Source organism: Nicotiana tomentosiformis, chromosome 10, assembly GCF_000390325.3.
Source record: "Nicotiana tomentosiformis chromosome 10, ASM39032v3, whole genome shotgun sequence".
NCBI lineage: Eukaryota > Viridiplantae > Streptophyta > Magnoliopsida > Solanales > Solanaceae > Nicotiana > Nicotiana tomentosiformis.
In genome coordinates, this window is record NC_090821.1 from 64,729,809 (window position 1) to 64,753,135 (window position 23,327).

Genomic DNA, 23,327 nt, shown 5'->3' on the forward strand with positions numbered 1-23,327 from the left:
GGAAAATACATCTCTATGCATGTATGTCATGTGTGCATATCAATGCAATGTATCTCAGAGATGAACTCATATAATCACAATCTCGGAGTACTCAATCTCACTTTCTCATACATTCCACTCATCATGCTCAATCACTCGGTACTGTATATGGCCAATACGGCCCAGGGAAGATCCGTCCTGAATATACACATCAACTGATCATCAGTCACTCAATACCGAGTAGGGCCAATCCAGCCCGTGGAGAAGATCCATCTCCAGGTATAAAATGCTTCGGACAATATCCATGTCCAGGGAAGATCCATCCCTCAATAATATCAACCGCGCTCATTGGGGGTGTGTGCAGACTTCAGAGGGGCTCCTTCAGCCCACGCGCTATTATAAATCAGTATAACCACTGTGGCGTGCAGCCCGATCCCATAAATGTCACTCATAATCAGGCACTCGGCCTCACTCAGTCATCACTCTCTCCAGTTTCTCTCTCACGGGCTCACAATGCCATGATACTAGCCGAAAACAATGATATGATGCATCAATAAATAACAATAGAGAGACTGAGATATGATATGCAATGAAATGAATATGACTGAGTATGAAATTTTAATTTAAACAAATAATTCAATAGCAATATGACCTTTGTGGGTCTCAATAATACTGGCATATAATCTCGACATGAATATTAATATGATCCTCAACTCAATTTCTTTATCACATAAAACTACATAGAAAATGCCAAGATTATTTTACTACAAAATTTCACGGAACCAATTACGTCACAATTTCTATGGTGCACGCCCACACGCCCATCACCTAGTATATGCGTCACCTCCAAATAATTCATATAATATGTATATTCAGATTTCATACCCTCAGCTCCAAGATTAGAAGAGTTATTTATCTCGAACAAGACGAATCCAATATCGAGCAAGTTAACCAATGCTCCAGAAATTCTATTCTGCGCATATTAACTTCTAAACGGCTCGAATCTAGCCACAATAAATTTGATGCAGTCCACACAATTATAGGAATTAATTCCATATCAAAATACTAATATTTTTTCACAAAATCCAAAATTATACTACAAAAATTGCATGTGGGGCCCATGTCTCAGAATCCGACGAAACTCATAAAATCCAACAACCCATCCAATTACAAGTTCAACCATACAAATTTCACTAAAATCTGACTCCAAATCAATGTTCAAATCTTGGAAATTCATTTTATGAAATTATAGAAAATTCCTCTAATTTCTCTCGAAAAATCAATAATCTAACGCCGAAAACGAAGATTAATTCATGGAATATAATCACAAGGGAGTCAAGAACACTTACCCCAAGTTGTGTGAAAAACTTTCTCTCCATAATCGCCCAAACGGAGCTCCAAAATTCGAAAATGGCTAAAAATAGTGAAACCCCGAACTTAAGGCTTCTGCCTAGCGACATTTGCATCTTTGGTGGAATAGTCGCATCTGCGACATCCGCTTCTGTGGACGAAGCTCGCACCTGCAAAGGTCGCTTTTGCGGCACGTAAACCGCATTTGCGATCGCGCTTCTGCGCGCGTTGGGCTGCTTCTACGCCCTTCGCTTCTGCGACTGCCTTGTCGCACCTGCGAGCCCATTTCCGCAGGTGCGATCACATCAGAACGAGAAATCTTTAGCAATGCAACATGAAGTGAAAATGATTCAAACCTCGTCCGAAACTCGTCCGAAACTCATCCGATCCACTCGGGATCCCGTCCAAATATACAGACAAGTCCCATAACATAATACGGATCTACTCGATGTCTCAAATTACATCAAACAACGTCAAAATCACAAATCATACTCCAATTCAAGCCTAATGAACTTTGAAATTTCCAAATTCTACAAATAACGTCGAAACATATCAAACCAAGTCCGATTGACCTCAAATTTTGCACACAAGTCATAAATGACATAACGGACCTATTTTAATTTTAGAATCGGATTCCGACCCTGATATCAAAAAGTCAACCCCTCGTCAAACTTCCCAAAAAAAATCAACTTTCGTCATTTCAAGCCTAATTCCACTACGGACCTCCAAATAATTTTTCCGGACACGCTCCTAAGTCCAAAATCACCATACGGGGCTATTGGAATCATCAGAATTCAAATCCGAGGTCTTTTATATATAAGTCAATATCCAGTCAATTTTTTCCAACTTAAGTTTTCAATTATGAGACTAAGTGTCTCATTTCACTTCGAAATCCTTCCGGACCCGAACCAATTACCCCGGCAAATCATACAACAATTATAAAGCATAAATTGAGCAGTAAATGAGGGAACAGAACTGTAATACTCAAAACAATCGGACGGGTCGTTACACAAATACACCCTAAATGTTGGGTAAACACATGTGGGCAAGTGAAGATAAAAAAGAAGTAAATAGAAGGACAAAACAGATCTTCGAAAATCCCAGTACAAGAACGCAATGGGAAAAAAATTGAAATGATCATGGTGTTTGCATCAACTCATTCAAGAGTAAGGATTTTAAAAGTTACTCTGTTGGTGGCAAGGAAAAGGATGTGGACTAAGATCGGAGATCGGTTTTATGGTCGAAGAGTACAAATGTTATTTTACTTGTATAATTCTTTTCACAAGAGACCGATAAAAATATAGCACAGGTGATCGATAACTAAATAAAATACAGGAAATCTTTGCATGATTATTTTCTTGTAGCTCGCACATGGGAGAACATTTTTTTCTAGCGTTTATAATGTAGTAATATTAACCGATTTTACTAAGAAGGTATTGATCTTCAGAATCTTGAGTCAATTACTTAAATGGTCACTCAACTATCCCAAATTATCTCCTAAAGTCACTTTTCTTTCTTTTGTAATAACAAAGTCACTAAATTATACATATTGCACTCAGAAGGTCACTCAACTAGATTTTTCAAATTTTGGATTGCCAAATACCTATTTTACCCTCTAAATTATATACATTTATTTTCTTTTTATTTTTTAAAAACTTTTTAGTATTAACAACAAAAATTCAGAAATTTATTTACACAATTCAGAATGAAAGAAAATAAAGGTTGTAAAATATATATTCCATGCACATAATATAAAAATAATTATTTAAATAAAGGTATTTTTATAATATACATTATATATTCTTGAAAATTATGCTCAATTATATTATTATGTTTCTACCAACTTTCCGACGACACAAAGTTATGTCACCAGAAAGTAGGGGACTATTGGTATAGGGTAAAATATGATATGTTAAGTCGTGCATGGAATATATATATATATATATATATATATATATATATATAAAAAATAAAAAATTAGTTTTCAGCTCATATAATGACGGAATAATAATATAATTGAGCATAATTTTCAAGAATATATAATGTATATTATAAAAATACCTTTATTTAAATAATTATTTTTATATTACGTGCATGGAATATATATTTTACAACCTTTATTTTCTTTCATTCTGAATTGTGTAAATAATTTTTTGAATTTTTGTTGTTAATACTAAAATTATTATTAGTAACAAATTATTCTAATTAATTTTTTAACTATGCTCATTATTTTGTTATTCCAGCATTATATATGCTTAAATATATTTTATTTTTTTAATTTATAAATAATATTTATTTATTCTATAGGTAAGTCCATAATGTAAATTAAAAAGGGAAAAATCATAATATTAAAAAAAATATTTATAATTTAGAGGGTAAAATATGTATTTGGCAATCCAAAATTTGAAAAATCTAGTTGAGTGACCTTCTGAGTGCAATCGGCATAGTTCAGTGACTTTGCTGTTACAAAATAAAGAAAAGTGACTTTAGGAGATAATTTGGGATAGTTAAGTGACCATTTGAGTAATACCTCTCATAATCTTCTTTTTATCTTCTTCTTTCTTGTATAATATATTGGTATATCTAAGTTTCAATTATTTATTGAACAATTTGCATACCCTAGATGAACAACTTGTCGTCAAGGACAACCTTAGGCCAATTAGTCAAAGTTATTATTCCTTACTATTAGATTTGAAAATTACTGCTCATATATAGAAGGGGCTCGATGCACAAAGTATCTCGCATTCACGCAGGGTCTGGGAAAGTGCTACACCCTAAGAGGTGTGACGTAGACAACATATTCTAATACAAGCATTAGTGGCTAGTTCAACGACTCGAACCCGTAACTTACAGGTCACACAGAGATAACTTTGCTGCTGCTCTAGGCTCCCCTTCGCTTACTGCTTATATATACTAGCTTCATTACTGAGAAAACAAGGCAGAGAGAGGTCTTGTAGAAACTTGGAATTAAGCTATGATAACAATTTTCTTAGTTTTTCTTGGTTTATTGATTCTTGCTAGGTTCTTGTACAAATTTTGGTGGTATCCACTTTCAATACAACATTTGATGAATTCACAGGGAATCAAAGGTCCAACTTACAAGTTTCCAAATGGGAATGCCAATGGCTATCATCACATGACATATTTTCTAGGTTGCAGCCTCAATACAACTCATGGATCAAGCTCTATGGTAATTTACATTTACCTTTTTTTTTTTATATATAACAGCTCACCCAACTAGTGATATGATTCGTTTTGGGCCTAGGTCTGCATGGCTTTAAAGTGCGTCACTAAATGTAAGATTTGTTTATTTATATACTCAATCTTTTTCACATGTTTTGTCGATGTGAGATTCACCTTGGCTATCACACTTTAGTTAATGAAATACCCTTTAACTGATTCTGAATTTATGTATCAGGAAGGAATTTCCTTTGTTGGAATAATACTCAATCACGATTGGTTGTAACTGATGTTGACTTGATCAAAGAAATTCTTAGCAGCAAAGAAAGTTCATTTGGTAAGTCTAAAATTATTAATCAATGTTCATTAAGGTTTTGGTGTAACTGATAAAGTTGTTGTCATATGACCAAGAGGTCACAGGTTTGAGCCGTAAAAACAGCCTCTTGCAGAAATTTTCTATAAAACTGCGTATAATAGACCCTTGTGATCCGACCCTTCCCCGGACCCCGTGCGCATAACGAGAACTTAGTGCACTGAGCTACCTTTTTAACCAATGTTCATTAAATAAACTTACCTGCAATTATGATCTGATTGTATGTTTTTTATATCGCGTGCATTGGACTTAAACTCAAGAATAATTTTTATGAAATATTCCAAATCAGGACATCATTCCAGCAATTATTGAGTGTGTGGAATCAATGTTGGAAAGATGGAAATCTTATGAAGGTAAAGAGATTGAAGTGTTTGAAGAATTCAGGCTTCTGAGCATAGAGATCATAGCAAATCAGTTTTCGGAGGCAATTTCTCAGATGGACAACATATATTCAATCTGTTTGACAAACTAGCTCTTATTTAGTAGGCGTTTGGACATAAGAATTGTAAAATTCGAAAAAATGGTGAAAACGTTTTTCAAGTGAAAATGGTATTTGAAATTAAGAGTTGTGTTTGGACATAAATTTCAGTTTGGGTTATTTTTGAAGTTTTATAAGTGATTTGAGTGAAAATTTTGAAAAACAGTTTTTTGCAGTTTTTCAAATTTTCGAAAATTTCCAAAACGCATCTTCATGAAAATTAAAAAATTTATGAACAAACGCTGATTTCGAAATGAAGTGAAATATTTTGAAAAAATCTTCCATCAAATTTTATGTCCAAACGGGCCATTATACTATCAGCTTTGGAAAGAGTCAGACTCCTATTATCGAGTATGCATCGATAAACTAGCTAGAAATACCAACTCTTAATTTACATCAACTATATCATTTCATTTTGTTGCTAATGCATGTTGCTACTGCTTCCTTTTCATCTTTCCTTTATTCGGGGTTTATCGGAAACAATCTCTTTTCCCTCAAGTTAGGGGTAAGGTCTGCGTGCACACTACACTCCTCAGAACCCACTTGTGGGATTATACTGAGTTTTTGGTTGTTGTATATCATTTCTTGAAGGTGAGCCTTAGCGTAACTGCTAAAGTTGTTGTCATGTGACCAGGAGATCACGGGTTCGAGCCGTGAAAACAGCTTCTAGTAGAAATGCAGGGTAAGGCTTCGTACAATAGACCCTTGTGGCCCGCCTTTCCCCGGACCCCACGCATAACGGAAGCTTAATACACTGGGCTGCCTTTTTCTTGTATATCATTTCATTTTGTTGCCTCTTGTGCCTTTTACAGAAAAATATTCAAGTCATCTTAGGAGACTGAATCAGACAAAGTATTAGAAGATCTATATGACTTGTTCGACAAAATGATAAAGAAAAGAGAAGAAAAACTTAAGACAGGACAATCAGACAACTTTGGAAATGATTTTCTTGGATCATTTTTGAAGGCTCACCATAATCCAGATCAAGAAGCAAGAATCACAGTGGATGAAATCATACAAGAATGTAAACTTTTCTATTTTGGTGGACATAAAACAATTACTAGTTTGCTAAGCTGGAGTATTCTTCTCCTAGCAATCCACACAGATTGGCAAGAGAAAGCAAGAAAAGAAATTCTCCAAACTCTTGGCCAAGATAATCCAACGACAGAAAGCATTTCTAGGCTGAAGATTGTAAGTATCCAACATCTTCTTCGCTAAAAACTTACTCGTTCCAGGTGTTTACACCAAGAGAGACGGATCCAGGATTTAAATCCTATAGATTCAACTTTCAAAGGTTTTTAGTATTGAACCCATTATATTTTTAAAATTATGAGTTCAACACTGCATTCGCCCCCTGACACCAAGCCAATAATTCCATGATATTTATTTACATTTACCTCAAGAAAGAACCGACTTGTCTAAACCAACGGCGGAGCCACATAACTCCAGTGGGTGTCAATTGACAACTCTTCACCGAAAAATTATACTCCATTTGTTTCAAAAAGATTGGCACTATTTTCTTATTAGTTTGTTTCAAAAAGATTGTCTATCTTTCAATATTTCTTTAATAAGAAGTATTTATAGACACACAAATGTTATGGTAGATTCCATACCACAAGTTTCAAAAGTCTTACATCCACACAAATGCTATGACTTATTTAACACTACATATCTCAAAAGTCTTTCATTTTTTATTAAAGTTTATGCCAAGTCAAACTAAGATAATCTTTACGAACAAGAGGAAGTACTACTTAAATAGGTACAGTTAGTGTTTTTTATGTATATATATTGTGTATCGGACCCCCTTGACTTATATATTCGTGTATTTGGTTCTTCAAATTTTGACATCCCTTAATGAAAATTCTGGCTCCGCTACTGATATGAAACCATTGAAACTTGGACACGTTGAGCTAAGAATATATTCATGATAGGTCAACTTAGATTGTGTTCAAATCTATCCATCGAACTGCTTGGTTGTATTTGAACTATCAACACATTGTTAAGTTCAACCCAAACTCAAGTAAACTTAGGACATTTTGGATCATGATTCATTTATTGACTCAACTTATTTTGATCAGTTCAAATTTAGCTCAACTCGTCCATTTGACTGTTCATATGTATTATCTCTATGTACATTATTTGTAGGTGGGCATGATTTGGTCTTCGAAAATGTGTTGGTGTGAATTTTGTGCAAATGGAGGTGAAATCTGCAATCTCTATGATCCTGCAACGTTATAAGCTCACTGTTTCACCAAATTGTAGTCACTTTCCTATGGCGTCTTTCGCCCTTGATCCTAATTCCTAAACATGGAATTCAGATCATGCTTCATCCACTTAAAAATTATTAAGTATCTTACTTAACAGTAATAAATTTGCAGTGAGTTAGAGCTTAAGTTAATTTTCTTTCATTCAGTAATAAAATTCAAGAAAAGTTTGTGCAATGGAGAAGGAATTCCCTGGACTATTAACTTTTCTGTTTCTCTTGCATTTACCACATAGTATAAGTTAATTGATCAAATTTTGAAGTTTTCAGATAATTTGTTTTAGAGAAAATTTAATTTTGACATGTTTGACACAACACAAGTAGTCCTAGTTTGCAGGAAATTTAAGAAGATTAACGTTCAGGGTACTGAGAATTGCTTTTGTCCCTCCTAGAACTGATCTTGATTAGCAGATAATTAAAGGTCGAACACATCAAGTTAAAATACTAGGTCCGGATAAAACCTGAAAGTCAGGTCTTTACCTCCACCAAACAAAATCCGTCTTTTTAGCAACGGCTATTCAATGCCAGCTGATGCATACCTTCACTATTTTACTAGTGTCTCCCACAAACACGGTACCGAGTAACTCTGTATACCAACACTTAAGTAGATGAAAAAAAAATCATCTACAGTTTTTATCTCCGCTACAATTTGAACCCCCTATCTCCAAAGTTTGCATCCACTTCATTGACCACCTGGCCGCCTACTCCAATAAGTACTTGCAATTGTTTACAAATTCTAAGTTGACCAACTCTCATAATTGCTCAACTTGACCTTAAAATCAACTTAGATACCAAAAGTGAGATAAAAGGAAGATTTAACTTGTTAAGATAATATAGTAGCATATTGTTAATCAGTCTGTGCATTGCAGCTTATTGCTTGTGGAGTAGTGTTATAGTTACTCCACATAGTGAACAATGAACAATGAGAGATTCTTTAATTTTATAGCTTTTTGTAAAGCAATTCCTGAAAAAACACCACAACCCTGAAAAAGGACAATTACATTAACAAAGACAATAAAGAAATGACATAACTATGCCTGGAAATGAGAAAACCTTTCTGCAGTTGAGTGCAGCTTTCCACATGGTGAGAAAAATCTAAAGCATTGAAGGCCTATTCACAAAATTTCCATCCTAAAGATAAATCTTTTGACTGGGAATATACTACTACTTTTATCTCCTATGTTCACTGCTATAAAGTTGGTAAATACTTGTCCTTCATTCGAGAAATAAGCTTGAATTTCTCCTCAGCTTCAACTTCTTGTCGTATATCAGATCTTGAAGCTCTATCTGGGTGAAACATCAGCAACGCTTTCTTGTAAGCAACGCGCACCTGAAAACAAGCATTTGTCCTAAGTGATCTCTCTCATTTTATTACCGGGATTAACATAGCAACACTTCAGAAACCAAAATAGAAGAAAGAAACGACCACAAGAAGTAGATTGTAACACGAATACAAATAAAACCCTGAAAACCATAGGTAAAAACACAAGAAATGAGAAACCGCCATGTCATAAGGGCTAGTTACTCCTAAATAAGCAACACGTTGAATATGAGCATGGAGTGGAGAGGCAAGTCTAAATTGACAACAGCCAATGTGATATAGGGAGAAAGATAAAATGGGTAGATAGATCAGAATGCGAAACCAACACTGGAAGGAATAACAGCTGATTTGATGCACAGATATGAAATCTTAGACTTGCAAGCCTGAATACACATACTGTTTCAATATAACTGCAGAGAAGTGCATTGACTTGCATAATAATCTGCATTACTTTACGGTTACTAAAAAGAGAACTTTGCATCATGCTAATTAACTCAGTTATCTGCACAACTTAACGCAATCAGATTTTCTACATTGCTAGTCAGTCTGCAGAAGAAGCAGATTCTAGACGGACTTTCATTTTTGTTTCAACTAAAAAGATCATATGATTGCTAAGAACAAGAAAACTCACCAACCGCAAATCAGGAATCAGGACAATAGCAAAATAAGAATGCCAATGTTTCTTTAAAATATGTTCCCCAGTAAGACACAATGAGAGTAAACAAACCTCATGACTAGTGCCACCACCAACAGTGATTCCCAATCCGCACAACATCGAAGCCATATCATGGCATGTCATTTCGAGCTTCCTAAGTTCCTTTCGAACTTCGGCTCGTACCAGCTCCTTCAAGTTCATATTCTCTACGTCCTAACAAAATTCATCAGAAGGATTATATACTAGGAAAATCCAAATATGCCATTAGTCACAAAAACAACACAGAGGCAGCATAAGTTGCGTGAAAGAGAGACATAAACAAATATAAAATAAAGACTCTGCAACACCACGCAATAGACAGCAGAAGAGGCCAAGTTGTGATACCTTCTTTTGAGTTTCTCTCATTTCCTCCACACGCTGCTTTTGTCTCTTCTCCATTTCTAATAGACGCATACTTTCAGCCTTCTTTCTTTTCAGCAACAGCTTCAACTTTTTGGCTTCTTCTGCCTGAATAGGTAAAAAACACATCAGATAACAATACATCTGCATACATATACAAGTCTTATTGTCTTTTGGCTAACTTTGCTTTTCTCTGTGGTTTCATTTTTTTATCAGAAATTCTATAACTTCAATCTTAATCAAAGTTTAAGGTTTAGAACACTATCAAACAGCAATCTCGCCAATTACAAACCAAAAATCATACTGTAAGGATCACCTGATATTTTTACATCAAGAAAGACAAGAACGGCTACATGACATGAAAATAACTTATTGTCACATGACCCACATGATGTTTCACTTCTACATCCAAAATATTTTTTATATAAATAACCAGAATGGGTTATCATATAAAGAACTCTATTATTTTTTTTTTATCTATTATTTTTATTTTGTATAATATTGGCCTGGAATGAGTTTATATAGAATAACATAGTTAGTGAGGATTCATATACCAGAACACTAACTTGTTTGGGATTGAGACGTAGTTGTATTGGGTGTTGTATGAGCATGCAAGGCTGAAAAGGGGAAACCGTTGCCTTCTGACTGCATACTCAAACCCCCGGCTATGACGGCATCAAGACTATCCTTTGAAAAAGAAACACTTAGTTTGACTAGACCAATTCCCCTAGGGAAAGAAATTGGCGAGGGAAGGCAAAATGAAAGGTTCAGTTAACCTTAAGAAGAGGAATCAAACTCTACCCCCCGGTCACTGACAGTATGAAGCAGAATATAAATACGTTTTCTTTTCTTTGATCTTCACCCAGCATCTTGGCTTGATATTACAGCCAGAACACTAATCCTTTTCGTTGATCTTTCCATCTAATGTGCTGTATATATTTTTCGATCTTAAAAGTATCAACGGTAGTGTGCGTTTTGTGGTTACCGCAGTTGATGAGGTGGAGGGCTGTGTGTGGTGGAGATTGATAGTGTGCAGGTTGTGTGTTGTAGACCAGGTAAGTGGCAAGTCAAGGGGGAGTTTGTGAGGTTTGGGCATAGGGTGTTGGTAAGTGGCTCCTGGTGATTGGTATTAGTTTGGGCATAAGGTATTGGTAGACCTACAATTAGATTCAATATTGGCATCTCAAAAAGGCTTTGGTGCAGTAAGAGATAGATTAAAAGCATACAAATGACTCTAAACCCATTTTAAGTGAGAATTGGACCAGAAAAGATTCATTAGAAAAGCAGTGTCCGCTACTGAAACAACTGCATCAAAAGTAAGTGAGCAGCATAACAGACAAACAGTATATATCTCCATTTTGCTAAGTAACATTTGTTAAAGTAGTCAGACGGACTACCCCGTCAATACTTCTTCAATATGACATACACAACTAAACAAACCATAGGTGGAACAAAAAGACATGTCTGTACTTTGAAGTCCAAACGTAGTGTGTAGAGCGTACAGTATTGGATTGGTTAGTGTTGTCAAAGGCTCATTTTAGCACACTTAAGACCTGAAACTCAGTTAATTCCACGTTGTGCGCTTCACCTCACTTAGGTGACGCTTAAGTGGAGACACTAAGGTACTAAGGCATGCGTCTCAATGCCCATCAACTCTATCTTTAAGAGGGCAATACTAAACAAAAGATAGAGTTAGCAAAAGGATACATTAATTGTAAAAAAAAGTATTAATTGTTAGTGACTAGGAATAAGAGATTAAAATTTTAATAAGAAAAAAATTGCACCAAAAAGCATAAAGCTACATCTCTTTTCTAAATCAATAAATTTGAAATGGTTTTTAAACTTGATTGACATGATTGTACTTCATATATTTCAGTTTAGTGTATCTGTTCTTTTGTTCAACTAGTTATTGTTTGCCTTTTTCTCGAAAAAAAAATATATTGTTTGTCTTTCTTCATCAGTGGCTTTCTTTGTGAAGCTCACCCTTTAATTCCGCTTTGCACTTAAAATCCCCAGAATATTTCGTTTTTGACTACTCTCGACTTTGGAGATCCAACTTCTACAAGATATAGAGGAGGACGATTTTTCTTCTATTTTTGTGATGAATATAAAGGGGGAAATTTTCACACACTCCGCGGCATGTATATATTTCTACATCAACTGACTACTTCAAGTCTCTAACTATTACAAACACAATACCGGCAGTTAATCTCTTACATACTCTTACTCTATACAACTTGGCTGTAATATTTTCGTTCACGCGCATGGAGCAAATAGGCTACAAAGAAGCACATTAAGATCAAAAGTCGAGAACATTTGATCAATTATGGCATTCATGAGATCAAAATTATGGGAGCAGACATCGATTCCACCAATACCCTGATAAACTTTCATAAGAATTCAGCAGTCAAAAGATCAAAAGATCAACAGGTTACAGAATAATGAACACCGAATGCATAACAGAAAACCACATCTCTACAAAAGTTAGCAGGAGGCAGTAAACATGACAGACCTGAATCACTAACGCTCTTTGCCTGGACGCAAGTTCTTCCTCTAGTGCCTTTTTGTATTCGGAAGTCTCCTTCATCCTTTCTCTTTCGGTGGTAATACAGTTCTCAATACGACCTTCCACATTCTCACCATCTTGGACATTCACGTCATCATGCCTTTCATCCTTGTGTTGGCTCGTAGATACAGATTCAGAAAGACCCTCCTCCAGCAAGGAACCTCTGTTACTAGGTTGTGTTTCATTATTGTGTGCATTTAATTCTGATGTCCTATCAGGAATCCATTTCCCATTTTCCTGATCGACACATTTTTTGCCGCTGATTCCTGAGCATGATGAAGCTCTCGTGCAAATAGAAGACTCTCTAGGATTAACTCTGCTGCCATTAGAATAGTTGCGTTCTGGATAGTATACAACAGATGATCGGGTAGTCCTTGGAAATCCTCCAGAAAATAAATCCTCCTTCTCATTGAACCTACTGGTTTCATGTCTTAATTCTTTTGAGAAATGAAAATTATAACTCTTAACCGCCTCCTGACACTTTTTACCATTATCAGCAGAAACATATTGTCTCCTACCATTTTCAGTTTCAACAGCACGCTGATGCTTTCCAAGAAAAGGTTCCTCCTCTGCTACCCTATATTGTCTACAAGAGAAGTTCCTGTCACCACATGAAACAGGTTTTTCCAAACAAGGTCCTGGAGCTGGAATACTCCCTTCATTGCCTTGCTCCGGGTGCTTCTTTTCAAAAGGATTCTGCCGATATTCAGGGGGTATACTCGGATAACCCTCTTCAAAGTTCTTTCGTGGATCACCTTCGTCATGGACATCAGCCATACCAGAAGTGCGACGTGATTCACGTGTTGAGTTAGGAGATAGATCTTCTTTGTCTGTAGAGGATTTAGAGTAACCAGAACAAGATGTATGCTCTTCACTCTCACCAGGGTTAGGTTGAATTCCAACACCGGATGCACTATTGATATCTCTAACACCAGATTGATCACTGCTACACTTTTTCCTCTTTAAGGAAGCTTTCTGCCACTGCTCTCGAAGCTGTCCAGAATAATCCTCCATGAACTCATCATCTTCGGATGAACCACTCTCTGAATCAGATGTCAAACCATAGCGATTTCGTACAGGAGCTTTTCCGGAGTAAGTTCTTTTGCATTTTGATAACTTCACTGGAGGTATGTTTTCTCGAACCAACTGACAATCATCACCAATTTCATTTAGAGGTTCTTTAGCACTTTTCGAGGTTGAGCACGCTCTCATGCTAGGGGAAGGGTCACGAAAGAAGTGGCGGTCATTTTCTACACCAAATTCAGGATATTCATTCTCGCTGCTTTCGTCATCGTCGATGAAGATTATGTTCCTCAAAGGAGATCTTCTTTTGTCTTTCTTTGCTGAAGTCTTACGTCGAAACTTTTTGGGTGTGGATTCAGGCACATCAATAAAAATAACATTACTAAAAGTATCACTATCGACATCAATCAGAACAACATGATCAGCTCCTGCATGATCATTGCACCTCCTCAACGTCCTCCCGGTAATGGGTCTGCCATGAGACTCACCTAGAGACACCCCACTCATTTGTCTCTGCAAAACGGACAAAAAAGCAATTTAAAAATAACTCATTGAGGTCATATGATCACAACGAAAGGACGAGCAAGAAGGAGCTTGTGTGACAAACAAGCATAAAACTCAATGAGCAGTAAACAAAACCTGGTGAGAGTTGTGATCGGACCAACTTGTGTGCACCTCAACTAATCCACGGGGCAGCCTACCATAGCCCACAGCACATGCATCAGATAAACGGGATGCTACAGCTGGAATTTGAACCTAAAAACTCCAATTTATTTCCATATTACTAGCTCTTACCAGCATCTAAACATTATTTCCACTTCTGATTATCCCCAAACACCACATTCCATGTCCCACTCCACCCAATAGCAAAACCAGGATTTTGTATAAGAGGATTCAAAAATGCCACTCCTGCGATTTGAACCTATGACCAAAATTTTTGAACCCCCTTTCGCCACTTCACAAGAAATATTTCTGCATCTCAAGGGGATTCAATAGCGTATATATAATAAAAATAACCTAGTTTTCACCGTATTTCCCCCAGCTTTATATTCAATCAAATATCAGAAACTATCATAAAAAATCCTTTTTCTTAGGTAAAACATTCCACATCATCGCACCTAAGGGTGTGGCCTAGTGGTCAATGACATGGGTTGAGAACCATGTGGTCTCAGGTTCAAATCCCAGTAGAGGCAAATACATTAGGTGATTTCTTCCCATTTATCCAAGCCTTACCCATCCATGTTGTTGGTGGGAGGTAGCAGGTATCCCGTGAAAACAGTCGAGGTGCGTACAAATTGGCCTGGATACCACGGTTATCCCAAAAAAAACATTTCACATCATCACGAAGCAAGGCCTAACTTAATCGTGTATGCTGCTTTTTTTTTTTGCAGCAACAGAAAACACGAAAATTAAAAATTTAAACAGCAACACAGTTGAAGCAATTACATGTATAACAAATAAATTCACTAAAATTACTACTTCAACAACTAAGAAGAAATACATATCATGCAGCCCAAAGGGTCCATAGAATATCCAATTTCTTCACTAAATACAAAAGCCTACATCAATATGTTTTTAAATAAAAAGGTACCCAGATAAAATAAAATCCAAGAATAAAAAGAAACAAAGTTCGAATTAGGAAATAAAACCTAGAAAGCTGATTAATTCAAAGAAACAAAGACTACCAATTCCACAATTAATTGTTGTTACTCCGAAATGGATTTAATAAAAGACATAGTAAAATTGTAATTTGGGAGAAAGTTACCTTTGATGAGGAAAGAGCAAAACCCTAAGATGGCAAAGTCATGGAAATTTAGAGAGAAATTGGTGAGCGAGAGATGGAGAAAAGAGAAGGAAGAGGGAAATCAAACAAGTGAAAATAAACACGGGGTTGGTTTTTATTTTATTTATTATTAGTAGTAGTATATTTTCCTCTGTTTGGAATGAAAATCTAAAAAAAAAAAGAGAGAGAGAGAGAGAGAGAGAGCTTTATTAGTCCTAACTCGTAAGAGACGGGAAATTTTCGAAAAAGACTTTTATTTGGCTCTTGAAGAGAGAGTGAGGTTCACAGTTCAATTTACCGTTGGGAGTTTGGGACTTTTGAAGTTCTTTTTTTTGGATTTCTAATTTTTAAAGTTTGAATTTAGGTTCATTTAATGACGGTAATTTACATAATTAGATAATTTATAAAGATAATTAAGATAAATTTTTATAATAAGTATTAATTGATAACCTAGTAAAAATAGTAACTAACGTATATCATTGTTTACCCGAAAAATCGGATATAGTTGAATTTATTAGTAGTTCTAAGGATATGTGATATAGCTTGACATAAATCGTACGTAGAGGTGGAAATGTTTAGATTCTTGGCTATGAAAACGGGATATGAATTATTGAATAAGAAGAGTGAGTGTGCTGAGTAAAACAAGCTCAAAAGATTTATTCGTCAATAAGAGAAGCAGTCTTTTCTTACAATGTGTCGACCTCTCTGTGCTTACAAGGATTCCTCCTTTTATATTAGTGGGATCTTACTTTATTTATAATAAAAAATATATAGTGGAGAACCAATAATGAATTGTCTCTTCCTCGATTCCCGCCAAGATTCTCTCCCCTAGTGCGGTTGCAACGGCTCTTATCTGCGAGCTCGATACTGACTCGAGCTCGGTATTAGGTCGAGCCTTCGGCCTTGGTTCGAGTTCGACATCCGGGGTGAGTGTTAATCGGCATGCGCGTCTCCGACTATCTTCACGTCGCCTTGCAGTTCGATTTGGTCATGGGCTCGATAATGATACCGAGCCGACTCCTCAATCGGTCTTGGAGCTCGATGCTTGTTTGTACTATCTTCGTAACTCACCTCAAAGTCTTACTTCGGTCGCTTACCATTTGAACTCGATCAAACGTACGAGAGCCGAAATCTATTTTGACCATATACAGATAGTCCCCTCGTTTTTCAGGAAGAATGTGGTGAGAAGCGATATGATTTTCATTGGCTCGATCGGGTTATAAGCTGACGTTTTCACCGGGCTCGATCATGACGTACGTGATAGCTATCTCGTTGATTTAGTCTTTCAAGGTATTTAATACATTTCAGATGGTGGCCGGCCACCACTGATACTGAACCGCCACGGTATAAACCTATAAATAACCCCTCAATTTATCATTTACCACTTTTACATCTTCAATCTTCCAAATTTTCTTACTCTTTCTGCCTCTATTTCGCCACTCGTAGAGCCACCTTCACTAGTGTTTGGTACCATCAGTCTTTCATCTTCCTTTGCTTTTCTCTTTCTTATGTCAATGGCAAAAACTTCAAAAACCGTACCTCAGAAGGAGAAGGCTTCCTCTTCACGGTCGTCCAGCGATAAGGCGCCGGTGGAGCCGCCTCCCCACGAGTATGTTCCTGGCCTGTGTACTCTAAAGATCGATTTTAAGGTTGAAAATTCTTCGTCGGTTCTGGGTCGATGTGAGCATATGTCGATGTACAAGTGCTCGATAATAGAGGACCATCTCGAGGCTGTGAGGAAAGACTGCAACTTGGGTTCTGAGGTTGTATTGCAAATTCCCTCTTCCGAAGAGAGCATCATCACTCATGTAGGGGTGGCAAGTGGGCCGGGCCCGGTCCTAAGTGGGCTTCGCGGGCCCGGTCCTAAGTGGGCCGGTCCTATACGGTCCGGTCCTAAACGGTCCTGGGCCTCGCGGGCTTATTGCTGGAACCGGCTCGGGACCGGGACCACGAACTAACGGGCCCGAGTTTAGTGGGCCGGTCCCGGTCCGGTTCCGGGCCCAAACGGGCCTAAACGGGCCCAACAGAAACTTTTTATTTTTAATTTTTTTTTTGTATAGAAGTTAAAGAAAAAAATAGTAATAAAGATATATAAGCTATATTCGATTTATATACTATATATACATCTTAAAAAATATATATACAATATTATATATACATAGTATATATCTTAAAATATACTATATATACATCTTAAGATATACTATATATATATAATATATAAGTCATATTCTATAGTATACATCTTAAGATATACTATAGTATACACTATACTATATATACATCTTATATATACACACACTATACTATATATACATAGTATATAAGTCATATTCGATAATATACATCTTAAGATATATATAATATATATAGTAAGATGTATATATATTATAGTATAGTATAGTATATACTATATATACAACTTAAGCTATATTCGATTTATATACTATATATACATCTTAAGATATACTATATATACATATATATCTACTATATATATCTAGTATATCTAGTATACTATGTATATATAGTATATCTTAAGATGTATATGTAGTATAATATATATAGTATATCTTAAGATGTATATATATAGTATAGTATATATAGTATATCTTAAGATGTATATATAGTATAGTATATATGTAGTATATCTTAAGATGTATATATAGTATAGTATATCTTAAGATGTATATATAATATAGTATATCTTAAGATGTATATATAGTATAGTATATATAGTATATCTACTATATATATCTAGTATATCTAGTATACTATATATATATAGTATATCTTAAGATGTATATATAGTATAGTATATATAGTATATCTTAAGATGTATATATAATATAGTATATCTTAAGATGTATATATAGTATAGTATATATAGTATATCTACTATATATATCTAGTATATCTAGTATACTATATATATATAGTATATCTTAAGATGTATATATAGTATAGTATATATAGTATATCTTAAGATGTATATATAGTATAGTATATATAGTATATCTTAAGATGTATATGTAGTATAGTATATCTACTATATATATCACATATAGTATATCTACTATATATATATCTAGTATATCTAGTATACTATGTATATATAGTATATCATAAGATGTATATATAGTATAGTATATATAGTATATCTTAAGATGTATATATAGTATATCTACTATATATATCTAGTATATCAGGTATACTACGTATATATACTATATCTTAAGATGTATATGTAGTATAGTATATATAGTATATCTTAAGATGTATATATAGTATAGTATATCTTAAGATGTATATATAGTATAGTATATACAGTATATCTTAAGATGTATATGTAGTATAGTATATATAGTATATCTTAAGATGTATATATAGTATAGTATATATAGTATATCTTAAGATGTATATGTAGTATAGTATATCTACTATATATATCTAGTATATCTAGTATACCATGTATATATAATATATCTTAAGATGTATATGTAGTATAGTATATATAGTATATCTTAAGATGTATATATAGTATAGTATATATAGTATATCTTAAGATGTATATGTAGTATAGTATATCTAGTATACTATGTATATATAATGTATCTTAAGATGTATATATAGTATAGTATATATAGTATAGTATATCTTAAGATGTATATATAGTATAGTATATATAGTATATCTACTATATATATCACATATAGTATATCTACTATATATATCTAGTATATCTAGTATACTATGTATATATAGTATATCTTAAGATGTATATATAGTATAGTATATATAGTATATCTTAAGATGTATATATAGTATAGTATATCTACTATATATATCACATATAGTATATCTACTATATATATCTAGTATATCTAGTATACTATGTATATATAGTATATCTTAAGATGTATATATAGTATAGTATATATAGTATATCTTAAGATGTATATGTAGTATACTATGTATATACAGTATATCTTAAGATGTATATATAGTATAGTATATATAGTATATCTTAAGATGTATATATAGTATAGTATATATAGTATATCTTAAGATGTATATATAGTATAGTATATCTACTATATATATCTAGTATATCTAGTATACTATGTATATATAGTATATCTTAAGATGTATATATTATAGTATATATAGTATATCTTAAGATGTATATATAGTATAGTATATATAGTATATCTTAAGATGTATATGTAGTATAGTATATCTACTATATATATCTAGTATATCTAGTATCTTTTAGGCCAAATTTATCTTAGGCCAAATTCATCGCATCTTTTAAAATATTCTCTAAGTCTACTTCTACGATTTGAATAAAAAAGCCAATTAAGAGCCATTTTAACTTTTTCAATTTCAACATTTAAAATTCGCATGCCATTACCCACAATTAAATGGTAAATATGACAAATACATCTAACATAAAAATTATTACTAAATACAGGACTTAGTATCGTGGTAAGCAAGGCTACATCATTTGTGTTACTAGTAGCATTATCCATTGAAACTGATATTATTTCATCACTAATGCAAAAATATCTACAAATATCCGCAATCGTGCTAGAAATAAACTGCCCTGTATGACGTGAATTAATTATTCTATAAGCAATAATGCACTTTTGCATTATCCAATGCTCATCAATCCAATGACTGGTAACAGTAAGGTAATCACAGTCATTACCACTTCTACCAATATCAGTTGTAATAGCAAGACGACAATTTATATGAGTAAATAAATAGTGCAAATATTGTTCATATTCATGTTTATATTTATAAATATCACTCTTTACGGTTGTGCGAGGAAAACCTTTATAAGTAGGATTAAAAATTTTTTTAATATAATGCACAAAGTGGGGGTTAGAAGGAAAACTATAGGGTAAGCACATAACAGTGACCATTTTTGCCAATTCTTCCCGATCTTTTTTTAGATCATAATATAAAATACCACCGGTAACAGTGTTAATTCCCGGTTGAAATTGATTTGACCCGGTACTAAGGTCAGCCTGAGTAGGTGCACTTGTCCCCTCAGCCAAAGCTTTCATACGAAAATATCTAGCTTTATCTTGAGGGTATAGCAATATGTGTCTAGTCAAACTTCCCGTCCCCCCTCCCCCCGACTTCCAACATATTGAAAAACTAACTCTTTGCCACACGTTTTACACTTAGCCCTATTTTTTTCTCTTAGTTGAGTAAAAAATTGCCAAACAAGAGATGTTTCTGCCCGTTTAGGAGGTTGTCTAGAAAAAGTAGGGGCACTAATAGGAGGGTCAGATGGAGGATCATCTAGATTATTATTAGTTGGGTTAACTTCAGGAGCACGACTAGTGGGTGTATCATCATCCGGTTGCGTTTCATCAAAATCTATTTCTTCATCATCATTTTCATCAATAGTTGGATTACCATAAAGAGCATTCATATATTCATGGTTTAATTGTTCACCGGGTGCTATATTATGGAAAAATTGACTCTCGGTAAATTGTAATAAACTATTATCGCTATCAAGAATAGGAGGTGTAGGACGGGTAACATGTTTGGGTCGTGGAGCCGGGGGAAGTGGAGGAGGAACATATTGGCCACTAGATTCACCACTCTTCGATTTTTCCTTATTTTTACTAAACATATTTTTTAAGAAATAAGCCATCTTAATTAATCAAGCAAAGTAAATAAAACAAACAAAATTATAATATTAAAACTTAAGAGTTGGAACGAGTTTACCGAATTGACGAACAACTTGTTAGAAATTGATTATCGTTGAAGACTTCAATTCACCAACTTCACAATTGTTTCACAAATTGTAATAATAAAGTAAGCAATAGTAGAAGTAAATTAGAGAGAGATTGTGATAGATTGATGATTTTGTAAGAAAAAATAAAATAATGATGGGGTATTTATAGTTGAAAATAGGGAAAAAGTGTAATTATAAAAAGTTTGGGATTAAAATAAAGTTGAGGGGTTAAATGGCTATTTCATAAATAGCCAATGGCTATTTTTTACAGCCCAACGGCTATTTTTTACAGTCCAACGTTTTTTTTTTTTTTCTAAAAAAATTTTAAAAAAAATTAGCCGTTGGGCCCGCTAGGCCCGCTAAGGGGACCGGGCCGGTCCCGGGCCTGACGGGCCCAATCATAAGACCAGCCCACGAGACCGGACCAGGCCCGCTAAAACCGGACCAAACGGTCATGGCCCGTTTAGCCGTTTGGCCCGTCTGGCCCGCGGTCCTGGGCCGGTCCCGGGCCTGGACCAGCCCACTTGCCAGGCCTACACTCATGTGGAGGGGTTTTTAAGTGTTTATACTTACCCCTTCACATTGGGTCCCGTCGATCCAGTGATCATTGGTTTTTGTAAAAGATATCAGGTCTCCCTCGGTCAAATTCATCCTTCTTTATGGCGCATAGTAATCTTACTTTGCTTCTTCTCTGACAAGGCCGGGGGGCTGGATTTCACCTTAAATCACCTCATACGATTGTATCGGCCTCAAATCTTTCGAGGACTAATTAGGCCCCATCGTCGGGCATTGAAAGCTTTAATGTGAGCATCGATGAAGACAAGGATCGGGGTTGGATGAGCCGTTATATTCGAGTGAGGACCCGTGACCTTATCCCGGAAGAGAAGATGCCGTTCCCCGAGGAATGGAATTTCGACCGTAAGTGATTTTCATAAGGCGTTGCTTTTCGTATCTTTCTCTGATTCTATCTGATATCTCCCTGTGATATACAGCTGCCCCTTGGATGCCACAAGCGGTACCCGACCTCGAGGATTGGGTTCAAAAGTTAGCCTCGACTTCCTCTTATGACGAACGCGCTTGGCGTGATTTGGCAAAAGGTAGATGGGAGGCCAAGAATCACGGTAAGGGTCACTTCTCATGTTTTTCGAAATGTTTTTTATGCTCCATTCGTTACTGACTTCCTTTTATGCAGGTGTAACCAAGGATGTCGTTTTGAGGCCTTCGAGTAGTGAGGAAGGAACCAAGTCCCTGGTCCCGAAACCGGGGAAAGATAAAAAGCGAAAAGCTGTCTCTCGGTCAGAGGACCCTAAGCCCAAAACTCAAAGGGTGAGGATGAAGGCAATCGCTCTTTCGATGGACTCGGTCCAACGACTGAGAGAAGAAGAAGAAGATGATGTTTCGGCTTTGGTGATCCGATCTGCGAAAGCTATCGAGGTCGCCAGACCTTCTGAGTCGATGATGGTTATACCAGTCGGGGTCGGTTGCGATACCCCGAGTCTTGATCAGAGCGTCCAGAGCGATTCGCTCGGGACCATGATAGTGGATCATTTGCCTTCTCTTCCGACCTTTTCTGAGGAGGCGTTAAAGGAAGCTCGAGAATTGAAGACCCCCGATATGGGCGGAAGCTCTAGTGTAGGGGACCCTTTTCGGAATTGCTTTAATGGAGTTGATGATGCCTCCGATATTAGTGACGCTTCTCTTCTCCTAGAAGAGGCCCAACGTTTCATTTCTCGGGTAATGATTTTACTGCGCTTGGTTTCTTCGTTCTTTTCTAAACCTGACTTGTGTTTTCTCCCTACTATGTAGGCCATTAGCAAGTTTCGAGCCGACCTCAGCCAGTGTGAGGTCGAGCTTCAGAAGGTCTCGGGGGAGAGAGATGCTCTACGGCTTCTTTGCAGCCAAAAGGATGAGGTTATAAAGGACCTCCAAGCAGATTTGGCTAAGGCTCGTGAAGAGGCCGAACTAGATAAGCAGGTGAGCCTTGTTCTATTAGAGTATGGGTTTGGCCCAACTGTGGAAGCTAACCCTTCGTTATCTCAACTGCAGCAAAAGGTTGAAAAGATCAGGTTGCTTCGGGAAGAAGTCGATCAAATCAAGGTCGAATGTGACCAGTGGAAGGAGACTATCGACCGCCTAGCTGCAGAAAAAGAAACCATCTTGACCAAATTATCATCGGTCGATGTTCAGCTTCGAAGCGTCAAG

At 35.6% G+C, this 23,327-nt stretch overlaps 1 protein-coding gene and 1 pseudogene across 3 annotated transcripts; one reads left to right on the forward strand and one right to left on the reverse strand.

Moving 5' to 3' along the window:
• Positions 1 to 4,290: 4,290 nt before the first annotated feature.
• LOC104101428 (cytochrome P450 CYP749A22-like) lies at positions 4,291 to 7,708 on the forward strand (annotated as a pseudogene).
• An 831-nt stretch (positions 7,709 to 8,539) lies between these two features.
• Positions 8,540 to 15,533, reverse strand: LOC104101425 (uncharacterized). 3 transcript variants are annotated; one of them, XM_070187252.1, is made up of 7 exons: positions 15,353 to 15,533; positions 14,383 to 14,887; positions 14,227 to 14,284; positions 12,511 to 14,100; positions 9,984 to 10,106; positions 9,672 to 9,812; positions 8,540 to 8,953 (listed from the first exon to the last, which is right to left on the reverse strand). In XM_070187252.1, exons 2-7 carry the CDS (start codon positions 14,394 to 14,396, stop codon positions 8,813 to 8,815), a joined length of 2,067 nt encoding a protein of 688 aa, XP_070043353.1. In that variant the 5' UTR covers positions 14,397 to 14,887; positions 15,353 to 15,533; the 3' UTR covers positions 8,540 to 8,812. The 3 variants fall into 3 exon arrangements, with proteins under 3 accessions (XP_070043353.1, XP_018628019.1, XP_009607161.1); XM_018772503.3 differs by lacking the exon at positions 14,383 to 14,887 and having other exon boundaries at positions 14,227 to 14,343; positions 15,353 to 15,532; XM_009608866.4 differs by lacking the exons at positions 14,227 to 14,284; positions 14,383 to 14,887 and having other exon boundaries at positions 15,353 to 15,532.
• Between the last annotated feature and the right edge of the window lie 7,794 nt (positions 15,534 to 23,327).

Bases quoted from the DNA above. Each gene is read 5' to 3' on its own strand.
- LOC104101425 (XM_070187252.1), bottom strand. The intron at 14,101-14,226 runs GTTTTGTTTACT...TCCGTTTTGCAG, and splicing joins CCGATCACAACTCTCACCAG to AGACAAATGAGTGGGGTGTC. The intron at 10,107-12,510 runs GTCTGTCATGTT...TTACCTATTCAG, and splicing joins AAAGAGCGTTAGTGATTCAG to GCAGAAGAAGCCAAAAAGTT.